Source organism: Phodopus roborovskii, unplaced genomic scaffold (assembly GCF_943737965.1).
Source record: "Phodopus roborovskii unplaced genomic scaffold, PHOROB, whole genome shotgun sequence".
Lineage (NCBI taxonomy): Eukaryota > Metazoa > Chordata > Mammalia > Rodentia > Cricetidae > Phodopus > Phodopus roborovskii.
Genome location: NW_026126434.1, coordinates 10,856,824 through 10,870,227, shown reverse-complemented (window position 1 = coordinate 10,870,227; position 13,404 = coordinate 10,856,824). Strand labels below are relative to the sequence as shown.

The 13,404-nt window shown below is 39.4% G+C and overlaps 1 protein-coding gene across 6 annotated transcripts in view; it reads right to left on the bottom strand.

The window, feature by feature from the left end:
- Nucleotides 1-83: 83 nt before the first annotated feature.
- Nucleotides 84-13,404, bottom strand: part of Herc4 (HECT and RLD domain containing E3 ubiquitin protein ligase 4) — a 72,698-nt gene continuing 59,377 nt past the window's right edge. For 5 of the 6 annotated variants that reach the window (XM_051186824.1, XM_051186822.1, XM_051186825.1 and 2 more), the window contains 9 exons: nt 12,905-13,003; nt 11,392-11,559; nt 10,904-11,047; nt 7,704-7,870; nt 7,433-7,499; nt 3,682-3,764; nt 2,109-2,292; nt 1,383-1,485; nt 84-687 (listed from right to left, as the gene is read on the bottom strand). In XM_051186824.1, the coding sequence (XP_051042781.1) occupies nt 479-687; nt 1,383-1,485; nt 2,109-2,292; nt 3,682-3,764; nt 7,433-7,499; nt 7,704-7,870; nt 10,904-11,047; nt 11,392-11,559; nt 12,905-13,003 (1,224 nt within the window). In that variant the 3' untranslated portion in view covers nt 84-478. Of the gene's footprint in view, nt 688-1,382; nt 1,486-2,108; nt 2,293-3,681; nt 3,765-7,432; nt 7,500-7,703; nt 7,871-10,903; nt 11,048-11,391; nt 11,560-12,904; nt 13,004-13,404 lie in introns of those variants that run through there. The other variant, XM_051186828.1, reaches the window with a different exon arrangement.

Below are 13,404 nucleotides of genomic sequence, written 5' to 3'. Positions count from 1 at the left end.
TTTATAGTCAGACTGGTTCATAATTTTTAACCCTTAAAATTCAGCTCATTTCAATTATTTAACAACCATAGAAACTACTGGTATCTGAATGTCACTATTTTATTACAAAACTTTTATTTACAAAATGAAAAAATAAATGACTAAAGGCAGGCCATAGTTTTTACCCAGTGATTGAAGAAACATTAAGCAACATTTCCATGCACTCACATCAGGTCATTTTGAAATATGCAAACTCTTAAACTCTTAGTAAAACTTTAATGTATTCACAATACTTGTATGTTTATGAGGATGGGGACAATTAATGGTTATGTACAGTAAGTTTAGTATTAACAGTTGCTCAATTTTTAATATTTGGCTTTCATCAATACAGCAGTGAACAATTGGCAAGTAAGAATTACAAGTACTTCTTACATTGCATTCACAAGAAAAACACAAGTGGTTTGACGCCTTTGCATGAAATAAACAGTAAACTCCAAGGCTATATTAAACTGAACCCTTCATTGTGATCTATAGCTTGGATCAGTTTACATCGTAGAGTTTCTTTTTCTGTATATTTTGGGAGATCTAAAAGATTAAAACAGGTATGGGAAACCGGGAGATAGCTCTCACCACCTCCTGTTGACTGGATGACTAGTTTCAGACTCTTCATACCAAGGATGGGAATTCGATCACTACCTGTCAAAAATACTGCCAAAAAGAAATGATTTAGGCATACAGTCCAGTAGCAGCCCAGCTTTGCATGAACCCACTGTATTAATTTTTACAGAGAGTGCTCAATAAATACCTGGTGAACAATGTTGGTACTGACGAAAGCATTTAGAAAAGCCATTAGACAACTGGTTAGACTTGTTTGTCAAAACTACTGTCAGTATCTCCTGCCATGTGGGACCAGGTTCTGGATTCATGAAGTGTTAATGCTAAACTGTGTTTACTGCTTCTTTTTACTTAATAGAATCTTGGTACCTGTCCAGATTTCAACTCTATTTCCAGCAGACCTTGAACTTGAGATCCTACCTCACTCAGTCTTCTAAGTAGCAAAAGCAGTGTACACTCTTAAGTAGACACTCCTGAGAGTGGGGAGAGCTTCAGAGGGAATACCATACCATTTTTATAAAAAGGAAACAAATAGGAAAGGAAATCAAGTCATGCCCTATCCAAGTTAGTTAGGTTCCTAGCATCCATATGGTGGTTGCTCACAACCACTTAAAACAGCACCTCCAGGGATAGGACACCCTCTTCTGGTCTCTGAGGACACACACTTGCATACATAAGACACAGACACACTAATTTTAAAACCTGAGCTAATATTGTACACACACACACACACAATTAACGGTTAGATTCTTGTCTCATAGATTATGCAGCTGGTCAAGAATACTTACACAGAAATTGTTTCTTCTTTTCCAGTGGTAATTCATGAAATACTTCCCAGAAAATTTTTATCGTGGGATGTTCTGCCCAATACTCCCCTTTGTATTCTGTATTCTAAAAGGAATACAACCATTTTTAGCATTAAGGAATATTAACCTAGTAAATTGTGGTTGATGAGTAAGAGCTACTACTATAATCCTGCATTTTACAATTTGAAGCTACTGGTTCCCAGGAAAAGGGAACAGATCTTAAATCAACAGAAATGCCTGGGCAACACTATCAATGAGGATTTATTAAAATACCAACATGGAATTCAAGTTTGTTTTACTATTTTCAGGAAGAGGAATCAACTGGTACTGCTGTTTTTCTTTAAAGAGCAGCACTGACAATGTTCTGTGGTAGTATCTAAGATGACCCTCAACCGACTCCCAAGTCTTTCCTTTGTAGTCCCCTCTGTACAGGGATGGGCTTGACATTAAGGCACCAATTCTAAACACTAGGATTTGCTAGAAAAACAGGGAAACAAAAGTCTTAATTAAGCACCTGATGGAGAGCCATGCAGTTTATAGAACACTTCCACAGCACTTTCCCAAGCAACTCACTAGTATTATCAAACAAACCACTCTGTGCACTGTGGGTAGGAGGGACAGGGTGTCTATCCATAGCCATGGCAGTGAGTGGTATGAAGGACAACAGCATATAGACAGGCTAACAGATAAAGGTTGATTTTTCCTTACCTTCTCCAGTTCTTTCCAGTCATAATTTGTATTCCCAATAACCATAGCTTGTAACTCATTAGGCTGGAAGAGCAGAAGAACTTTTCCTCCACAGACCTTATGAAAGCCTGCATGGAAAGCATCAAATAAAGATGCCACCGATTTATTGAATATGTAATCCACATAGGCATCAACAAACTCTTGCCTAGAAATGAAAGCAAGGCATAGATATACAGGTCACATGCACCATTTATGGAGAATACCCAATGCTGTCCAATTACATTTTTGCTATTTCACTTCTTGCTAGCAGAGTTCAAAGGAAGAACACCACCATTATAGGGAAAACAAAACCAAAAAAAAAAAAAAATCACACCAAACCCAGAATAGCCAGGCTATGTAGAGACTCTGTCTCCAAAAACAAAAAAACAAACCAAACCTGTCTATAAGGCTATTTCTGGTGAAAAAAGTAATTTTCTATTCAGAGCAGGCAAAATACACCTAAATCATTGAGAAATACCACTTCAGAAATACTCCTGAAGGTGACTGCCACAACTCTAGGTAGTAAGAGAGCACCCTGGGAGCAGGTGTTCTGTGCCAGAGAACAGATTTCCATCCCTTTGGTTTCAAGGAACCACAATATTCATTCCCAAGGAATAAGTATTAAGCATTCCTCCTTTCAAGGTCATCATTAAAAGTTACAAATAATCTCTTTTGGTTTGGATTTTCAAGACAGTGTTTCACTGTGTAGCCCTGGTTGTCCTTGTAAACCAGGCTGGCCTTGAACTTGGAGACCGAGTTGCCTCTACCTCCAGAGTGCTAGGATTAAAGACATTGTGCTACCACTGTCAGGCTAATATACAGTTTCTTCTCAAATGTTGTGTTCTCTCCTGCCTCTCATGATACCATGGAAAATTTAAACAAAAAAGCAAAGCTGGTCAGACGACTTACTGGCTAAATGCACTTGCTATCTAGCTGGATGAAGGAGAGAAAATTCTCTTGGGTTGTCTTCTGACCACCACACAGGTGCTATACGGTATGTTAGTTTTGGAGTTACAGGGAGCTGTGTGTGTCCCTAGGGACGATGCTGGGTTGCTTGACATGGTAAGGAAAGGTTTCTATTTGACTTTTTAAGTCCTCAAACTTAGCACTTCTGAAGAGTGAATTTGGCTTAAGTGTCTGAGCTGCTGTTCTACAAACTGAACTGGTAGGTAGCTTCTCAAGTCCATCTTACACAGCTTTCTAAGATTTGCTAATTAGTTGCCACCACTTATTTGCTGTTGTCGCTTTCATTTCTTTTATGTTTTCTTTATTCATGATCTTTTCATTACTTATAGCTTAAAAGAGATTTCAGGAGCAAAGACATACTACTTTCCTACTGAAAATTCAATTATGGTTGTTTTTGCACTGTTTTGAGACAGGGTCTCATCATGTAGTCCTGCCTGAGTCAGAGAGATCCACCTGTCTTTGTGTCCTAAAGTGCTGGTAATAAAGGTGCTCACCACCTACAATACTGCTTTCAGTTGTGACAGGCCTCTAGTCACATTAGGAAGTGCCTGTAGCCCTTACACTTAGACGGGGCCTTCGATGCACTTACCGGTTCTGTTTGTTAACAGCTGTGTCTGCACCATTCACAGCCAGCTCTTTCACTTCTGTTGCTCCAAAGTTCTCAACTGTGATCTGTTAATTAAAAAAAAAAAAAATTAAAGCTCAATATCTATCTGGCTCAAAACCTGTAATGTTTTTAAATGTAACATTCTTTTTAAGCTAAAAACAGCCTACTAGGCACCTTTTGTAGTAGTCTGATTCCCTCAGCAACCCAAGTACTTGGTTAACTAAATACAGGCAACATGAACATTTCTCATAAACAAGCAAACAAAATTGCAGGAAGGACTTTTCCCTTAGGAAACTAAGTAACCCTGACACCAGCACAGTGCACGTTCCCATATGACAACAGCTTTCCCATAGTCTTCTGTCATGTTCATATTTTAAAACCTTTTATTTCTCCTAATAGTCTATGGTTTTTTGTTTGTTTGTTTTGGTATCCACAAAGCATTATGAGAATACATTCTTGCTTTCAGTTCACTATCTTGTAAGGGAGAAACCCTTTACAAAACACAATACATGGAATCATCTCAACGAATCTACACTACCACAAACATCAACTCAACAAAAGGATTAAGTAAGAAAGTAAATAATGCCTGGCAGTGGTGGTGCACACCTTTGATCCCAGCACTTGGGAGGCAGAGGCAGAGGCAGTGGATCTTTGTGAGTTCAAGGCCAGCCTGGTCTAAAGACTGAGGAGTTCTGGTATATCCAGGGACACAAAGAAACCCTGTCACAAGGCAGGGAGAAAAGGATAAAAAAGTTATGAAGGTGCATGGCAAAAGGCTCTAAAAAAAGGGCAGAGAACTATATAAACAGAAATAAGCCGGAAAGAGAACCATATAAATAGAGGAATCAATAAGCTGGAAAGGATGCCAAATTAGCAGCTAAAGACTCAGTGCCTGCTTTGCAAGAATGAAGAACTGAGTTGGATCCTTCACACTAAGGCTAGGAGATGTGGAGAAGGCAGACACAGGGATATTAAGCCAGCCAGTCCCAGTAAATGCAGTGAGGTAAAGGACCCCATCTCAAAAAACAAAGCAGAAAATGAGGAAGACATCCCAATATCACCCTCCAGCCTCCAAATGCACTACAAGGAAAAGCAAATCAGTGAACACAGCATACATACAAATTTGAAAAAATAATTCAGGAGGCACTGAGGTGGCTCAGCACCAGCTGCCAACTCTGAAGCTTGAATACACCTCTAAGACCATACATGTTCAATGTGTATGCCTGCGCACACGTGCACACACACACAGTTTCAAAAGAGAAATGATGTCTTTTATGTTCTCATAGCTTTTACTGTGCAATCAATAATAAAAGGAGTATGGAGAGTCTCTACAACAGGGCAGTTGGAAGAAATGTTTGATTTATCAACGCCCCTAAATATATAGGAATATGTGTACTGGTATATTAGAACTAAACTTTACAGAACTCAAGATTTTAGTCAACTACAACATTAACAAAGAGTCAAAGAATTGGGCTGATCAGTATGTTAAGAGCACTTGGTGTAACTCCAGTTCTAGGGGATCCAATACCCTCATATAGACATACATTAGGCAAAACACCAATGCACATAGAATATTCATTTAAAGGGTTAATGAATCTTAAATTGACACAAGTAAATACAATGAAAAGGGGAACCAAATTTTCACAGAAATTGGAAAGCATTCTAAGTTCTTCCTCCTTCTCAGTATCAGTGCACCCCCCTTCACCCCCACCAAAAAAAAAAAGAGTGTAGCACCAGACTGGCCTTGAACTCAGAGAGATTCATTTGCATCTGTCTTGGAGTGCTGAGGTTTTCAAATTTCAGCAGTGTGCACCTTAAGGCTTGGTTACTATTGATTATTTTCTTTTATGGTTAACTAGTTTGTTTTTTTTTTTTTTTTTTAACTTAATGCTCAGATTTTTGTGGGTTGTTCTCTCTCCCTCTCTCTCTCTCTCTCTCTCTCTCTCTCTCTCTCTCATCAATCTAATTCTGCCCACTGTTGTGTAATAGTTTCCCCTGAGATTGAAATACTTCATTCGGCAGGGAAGCTCCTTGAGCAGCTAAACAGTAGCCAGCTAGTAGTGGCTCAAGCCTTTAATGCCAGCACTAGTCAGAGGCAGGTGGATTTCTTAATTTGAAGCTAGCTTGATCTAGGACATCTAGAGCTACACAGAGAAATACTCTCAAAAAAACCAAACCAAACAAAAGAAGGCAAACAAGTTAAAATAGCTTCAGGAAGTCCCTGAAACTGACCAGATTCACTAAGGTCCATCTGGCAGTGTAAGCTTTAAAAGCTTGAGAGTCACTCTCATATGGAAGGAAGCTGAGCTGCAAAGAACACTCAAAGCAGACCAGGTGCCTGGAAGCAGCAGAAACAACCAAGCTGTCTGGAAGAGGCTTAGATGAGAGGCACCTGGATAGGACACTCTCCAACCTGTTCAACTGCCTGCAGGCTGTGCACTGTGCTCTAGGTCCCCAGCTTTGTAAGCTGTCCTCCACGCTGGGGTGGGCCTTGGTGATGCTGCTGTCATTTCTGCTGTGAGTAACCCCAATAGAACTCACAGGTTCACCAAGTTGGACTTTGGTGGTATCAGTATATCTCCCCAGGAAAAGTTTTGCCATATAGCCCCCAAATACAAAGTACTCCTGAATTTGGAGTCATCCAAATAGAAGCCATCAATTTGGGTCTGTAGGTAGGGGTGTGTGTGTGTGTGGGGTGTGTGTGTGTGTGTGTGTGTGTGTGTGTCTAAGTGCCGGTGCCTGTGGGGGACAGAGGCTTTGGCCTATGGAGCTAGGTTAATGGCAAATGTGAGTTTCCCAAAATAGTGTTGCAAATTGAACTTGATCCTTGGCAAGAGCAGTAAGTGTTCCAGCCCCCAGGAAGATTTTTCTTGTGAGGAAAAAAAATATGCAGTAATTTTTACATCAGCTTAAACATGTATCAAATTTCCTTACAAATATGCCATTCACATTCCAATCTTATAATGATCTGAGATGTCTGGCAAGATGGCTCAGTGGGTAAAGGTGCTTGTTCTGTAAGCCTGACAGCATGAGTTCAATTCCTGGATCCATATTGAAAGGATAGAACAGGCAAGAGTCAGGATGGACTTAAATGGGAAACAAACATACTGGAGGAATTCAAAGTAGTTATAGGAATACTTTCTTCTGTTAATCTTTCCATCTCTAAGCATTCCTATAGCTACAAGTTCAGAAATGAAAGAATAAGTCTCCCTGAATTTAACTTCCCCAAAAATTATGATTAGCAAAGTATGTAATTACTGAGATCACAAAGCTGGTGAATAATGACTGACAAGCAATTATTTCAGTTTTGACTGACAAGCAATTATTTCAGTTTTCTTTATCTGTAAATTAAGGATAAAAACAATCTCACAGGACTGCTGAGAACAAAATGAAATAATCCATGTATTGTGACTGGCACATAGCAGCAAATGTTCAGTAAATGTCAGATGCAGAGTTAAGAATTCCAATAATAGGCCTGGAGAGATGGCTCTGTGGTTAAAAGCACTGGCTGATCTTCCATAGTATCTAGGTTCAATTCCTATCATCCACATGGCAGCTCATAACCATTTTTAACTCCAATCCCAAGGGACTCCCTTCTGAGCTCCATGGGCAGCATGCATGCATGCTGTGCACAGACATACAAGCAGATTAAACATCTACATACACACACTGGAAAGGAGAAATCCTAAAGTGTCGCTGTTAAATAAGATCACCTGACTAATGGTCATCTTACCGTGAAATTCAGACAAAATGTTTCCTCTATGTCATCTTCTGGATAGTCCAGTAACTGCTGCATGCTTCTTCAGGGGGGAAAAAAAAGTTCTCCAATGTAAAACATGGTTATTTTGAGAATTCTGTATATGTTAGACTTCCCTTTATTGAAACTGTTTACTTTAAAAAAAAGTTAGCAGATCAACAAAACATGATTATTTCTAGAAGGAAAGCTTTCTGTACATTCCTCTCCTCTAGCCCCAAACCTACCCTAAGCACTTTTAACTACTAACCTCCCAACATCAGGCATCAGCTCTTTCAGATCATCCAGGGATGGCTTCCGTTTCAGTAGTTTCTTATATAAAGCCAAAGGAAAATGTAGGTCCACAATAGTAAAGTTATAAATTGCTAATCCACAGATAACACCAATTAAGTGGAACAAATCACTGTCTTCAAATGTCTAAAAACACAAAGATAAAAAGGAAAAAGATGTCTATTCCAAATTAAAAATCCTGATTTTTAGTAGAAAAACAAAAATCACTGTCTTCAAATGTCTAAAAACACAAAGATAAAAAGGAAAAAGATGTCTATTCCAAATTAAAAATCCTGATTTTTAGTAGAAAAACACATTTTCCATAGTAGAAAAATTCTGAAGGCACATTTCCATTCAATACAGTCTTCTTAAAAACTTGCTTGTTAGCAATGAGTATGAGTGGTGGTGTACATCTTTAATTCTAGCATTTGGGAGGCAGAAGCAGGTAGATCTCAAAGTTCAAGGCCTGTCTGGTCTACATAGGCAGAGCCACAAAAGTCAGGACTACAGATAGACGCATGGCTTCACAACTGATTTCCCCCCCCAGAAACGTAAGCATCTCCATATCATTAGATATAAAATATGGGCTGTTAGGTTTGTCTACTGTGGGCATGGCCCTGAGTCCGATACACTGGGTGGGAAGGAACACAAGGATGGTTGACAGACAATAAAAGCGAAAGAAACATTTAAAAATCTGATCATGGTATGTGTCTGTCTATGTGCGCATGCACATCTGTGGTGGCTGGATCATAACCCAAGGTGTCACCCTCAAGAAAGCTACCCATCTCTTTCACTGGGTACAGCTCAAAGGCTAGTCTAGCCTGCCTGCCCATTAAGCCCTAGAGACCCTCTTGCTCTGCCTTCCTAGCAGTGGGGTTATACACCACCATGCCAAGGTTTTTCTTGAGACATGCTTTGGAGAAGGGTCTAGTTTAGAACCATAAGTCTAGATGGAGCCCAAGTTGTCACATCTCAAGCACTGGATTACAGAAAGTGTGAGTTACTACATCCTGTTTTCTCCAAGCTTTTTAAAATTTATTTTATATATACGGGTGTTTTGCCTGCATGTACACCTACACATCAGAAGAGGGCATCTGACCTCAGGATGGCATGGGACTATAGTTAGATGGTTGTGAGTTGCCATGTGGGAACTGCTCTTAGGACCTCTGGAAGAGCAGCCACTGCTACTTACCCACTGAGCCATTCACTCCCCAGCCCTTATGCCAAGCTTGTTAAGTGGGTGGGTGTTGGGGATCAAACTCACATTCTTATGCTTTCAAGGCATGACCATAACCACAGCCCCTAAAACAGTAACTTTTTTTTTTTTAAATTCAAGGCTGAGAGTGGTGGAGCATGCCATTAATTCCAGTGGATCTCTATGAGTTGGAATCCAGCTTGGCTTACAAGGGAGCTTCAGGCAAGTCAGAGATACACCATGAAACCAGATCTCAAACAAAAACATCAAACTATGCATTCATAGTTACTGTAGTGCACCCCTGTGACCCTGACAACTTCGGAGGCTAGACTAAGTATCAAGAACTCAGCTGGGGTGATGACATACACTGGCACAGGCAAGCAGATCTAATTCAAGGCCAGCCTGGTCTACATACTGAGTTCCAGGACAGCCAGGACTACACAGAGAGACTCCATTAAAGATAGATAAGTAGAAAGAACAAAACACAAAACCCAAATGAGTTAACATTTGAACAGAGAAAAAATGACTTGGCTTCTTCTAATATATCTTATTGTTTAATTTGGTTATATGACACAAACATCTTATGAATTAATAAAAGTAAATTACAGTAATCAATTCAAAAAACTCCTTTATGTTAACCTAAATATGTATTCACAATAGAATAACCATAATAATCAAAATAATACAACTATTTCAAATAACAGCAAACACCATTGGTTGTTTATCTACATGGCTATACCCTAAAGACTGAAACAAATCACACAATAACTTAAAAAATGTATTTTCATTTGCATAACATTAGTGCTATTGTTTGGCTGTATTTTTAAAGTATAGGACATTTAGTGGAACTACCAGAGAACTAAGGGTGTGTGACAAGGTGCCAAGCAATCCCTGAAGCCCCCAATAGATAAGACAATGTGAGTGGGTATCAGTAAAGAAAACAAGGGCAACAAACTTAGAAACACAGTGTAACTACTGCTGGACTCTAGTGAACATCTGGTCTATTTAAGAACAGGTAACTGACCATACAGACTCCTTTCCTGGTGAACTAGATATCTACCAAATAACACAGGGGTATTTCTCTATACAACGATCCAAGATAGTGTAAAAATTGTAGCAGCATTATTTTGTTACCCCTCAAGAATTATCCTAGGCATTGAATATCAATGACTGCTACCCTCACACAAGACAGCCAGCCTCCTGCAACAAATATATATATATATATATACATATACATATACATATACATATAAACAAAAATTATATATTATGACCAGCTGGTAAATATCTTGATCTTTGATCAACTAATCAATTCTGCCTCTGATGCATACATGTCAAAAGCAGTAAAAGCCTACAAGTGGCTTCCTATATAATTAGTGTGGTGGGAAGAACCGACTCACACACTACGATGTACTGGCCCTTCATCTCAATTGTAAGAGACATCAGTAATTTCTAATGCTTTTGACATTACCCATACTATCAATTTTCCAAACTGAAATACGCAGAAGGAAAATTCAGTTTGTTTCTTTTTCCCAGAGATGGAGTTTCTCTGTGTAGCCCTGGCTGTTCTAGAACTCACAGAGATCCACCTATCTACCTCTGCCTCCCAAGTGTTGTGATTAAAGGCATGAGGCACCACTGTCCATCAGGATTGTTTTTAAGCTGACCCTCAATTATTTTCTTAATTTTAAATGTATAAAAATGATGGTTGTGTTTTGACAATAAGTATAAAAGTTCCTAACTTCAAGTTGCAATTTATTGACCAAAACATGTTAGGAATCTAATCTTCCTGAGTCAACAGGGTATAGAAACAATGGCCGGCAGCAGTGGTCCAAGCCTTTAATCCCAGCACTCAGGAGGCAGAGTTTTGAGGCCAGCCTGGTCTACAGAGCTACTTCCAGGACAGCCAGGGCTACACAGAGAAACTCCATCTAGAAAAACAAAAACAAACAAAAAGAAACAACTGTGGTAAATGGGCATTTTACCTTATCTGAAAACCAAATGAGCCTGGAATCTTCATAATATTGAAACATGCCATATTTAGGATCCAATAACTCCCTCATGATGAGCAAGAAAAATTCTTTGCGTACACCTCCTGCATCAACAGCATCTTCTCCAACAAATATAACCTAGAACAGGGTAATGTGAACATTGAATACACTGTAAAGAAATGGAAGTGCACTTCAGAGACCCTGTTATATGCTGTCCATTGCTAATAAATCTTAGCAATTTAGCTAGGAATGGTGGCACATGCCTTTAATCCCAGCACTGGGAAGCAAAGGCAAGCAGATTTCTGTGAATTTAAGACCATCCTGGTCTACAAGAGTTAGTTCCAGGACAGCATCCAAAGCCACAGAGAAACCTTGTCTAGAAAAAAACAAGACAAACAAACAAACAAAACACCAAACAAACAAAAGACCTGAAACAGCTTTCAAATAGAAGTTCCAATATTTGTAAAGAGGTGCTCACTTACTTTGAGTGGCTTCTTGTAGTCTATGTTCTTGGTTTTCCTGAGGACCTCCATTGCATCTCCTACAATATTCTCTCTTCGAACCACTAGAATTAAGCAGGGATTCACAGACTCAATCACCGGGAGAAAAAGAGAGGAGACATTCTGCCTGTGGGCCTGGTCAATAGCCATCTAGAAAACAAAATCAGAATTTTATTTTACTTTGAAACAGTTTCATTTAACCTACCTGGCTTTGAATTTGCTCTGTAATTGACTGGAGGTTTGAATGTGTTCATGCATGCGAATATTTAGTTCCCAGTGGTAGACAATTAAGGTTGGAGGGGTGGGCTTCCTGCCTGGAGACTAAACATGTAAAACTCAGCTACTGCTTCAATGGTATGCTTGTCTGCCTCTTGTCATAGCTTACAGAAAAGAATGCCTCTCTTCTTTTTCTCTTTGCCTTTCATCCATAATGAAGATTTTTTTAAAACTAGTTAATGGAAGAGGCTGGGCAAGGTGGCACATGTCTTTAATATAACATCTGAGAGGCGTAAGCAGGTCAATGTCTAGGAGTTCCAGGCCATCTAAGCTATACAGTGAGACCCTGCCTCAAAAAGAGTGTGTGTGTGTGTGTGTGTGAGTTGTGTGTGGGAATATCACAATGAAACTGATTACTTTATGCTAACTAAATAGTTGGGCATGGTGGTGGGTATATGTGATCCCAGTCCTAATCCAGCGTTTGGTAAATGAAGCAAAGCAGAAATTCACCACCATCCTGTTCTGTTGCTGTGAAGAGACACCTTGACTAAGGAAATGGTTAAGAAACTTAATTTGGGATTTACTCATTGTAAAAGGCAAAGAGGAAGGAAAAGAGGCATTCTGGAGGCATATCTCAGAGGTTGAGGTTATCCTAGGCTAGCCAATCAGTGAGAACCTGTCCTGCCCTTCCCCTCCCCCCACAAAAGAAAATAAACACAAACAAAAAACCTATGGCCAACTTCAAAGAAATTTTTCCTTTTTTCCTTTCTTGAGACAGGGTCTATGTGGCCCTGGCTGTTTTGGACCTGGCCATACAGACCAGGTTGGTCTCTGAATTCAAAGCTGGGGTTAAATGGGTATGATACCATGACAGGCTCCAGGGAATTTCAAACTCTCTCCCCATTTAAGTGATGAAGTGCTTCCAAGTATGATTTTATCTCACCTTTCCTCAATTAACATAAATAAAGGCTATATTGCTTTATTTTTATTATAGTTCCTTTTTGGGGGTGTGGGAAGTTTTATTTTATTCTGCAGCTTACAGTCCTACAAGATGGGAAGCTAGGACAGGAGGTCAAGGCAGGAACCTGAGGCAGAAACTTAACATAGCTCCTTTTTAAAAATCAAGCAACTTTCACATTTGTGTTTTATAGTACAATGCAAAGGACAGTCTACAATACTGTTCCCATACATTACTGTGTTTCAAATATTAAAAAAAAAAAGAAAAACAATTTTTTAAAAAAAGCATCCACAAATCAAATTAGCATTGTACAGTATTTACCTGCATCTGTAAGACTGCATCTGTTTGTAATAGAGTGGTTTTGGCTTGGGCATCAAACACAAATGGGTATGTACAAATTGTCACAGGGATATCTGCCAACTGGGGGGGGAAAAAAACTTATTAGTTTAAGCTGGTTGTGGTGTGTGGGTGCTGTCAATTTTGGCAAAGACGATCATCATATTCTTTGTGCCCTCACTGGCATGGTTAGAAATGATCAAAAACGTTTAGGGTTTCTCTGTGTAGCCCTGGCTATCCTGGAATTCATTCTGTAGATCAGGCTGGCCTCAAACCTGCCTTTGCCTCCCAGGTGCTGGGTCTAAGGGTGTGGCATCATCACCACCCAGCATCACTCTTTTTTTGACTATAGGATTTTTATTTGTTCTATATACAGCACTAGAATAACCCAAGAAAAGAACTGCATAATTTAGAATTCATAAGACTGCAAGTAACAGGCGGCTAATGAACTCAAGATGTTGTAAGTGTTCTTAAGTGCTCAACCA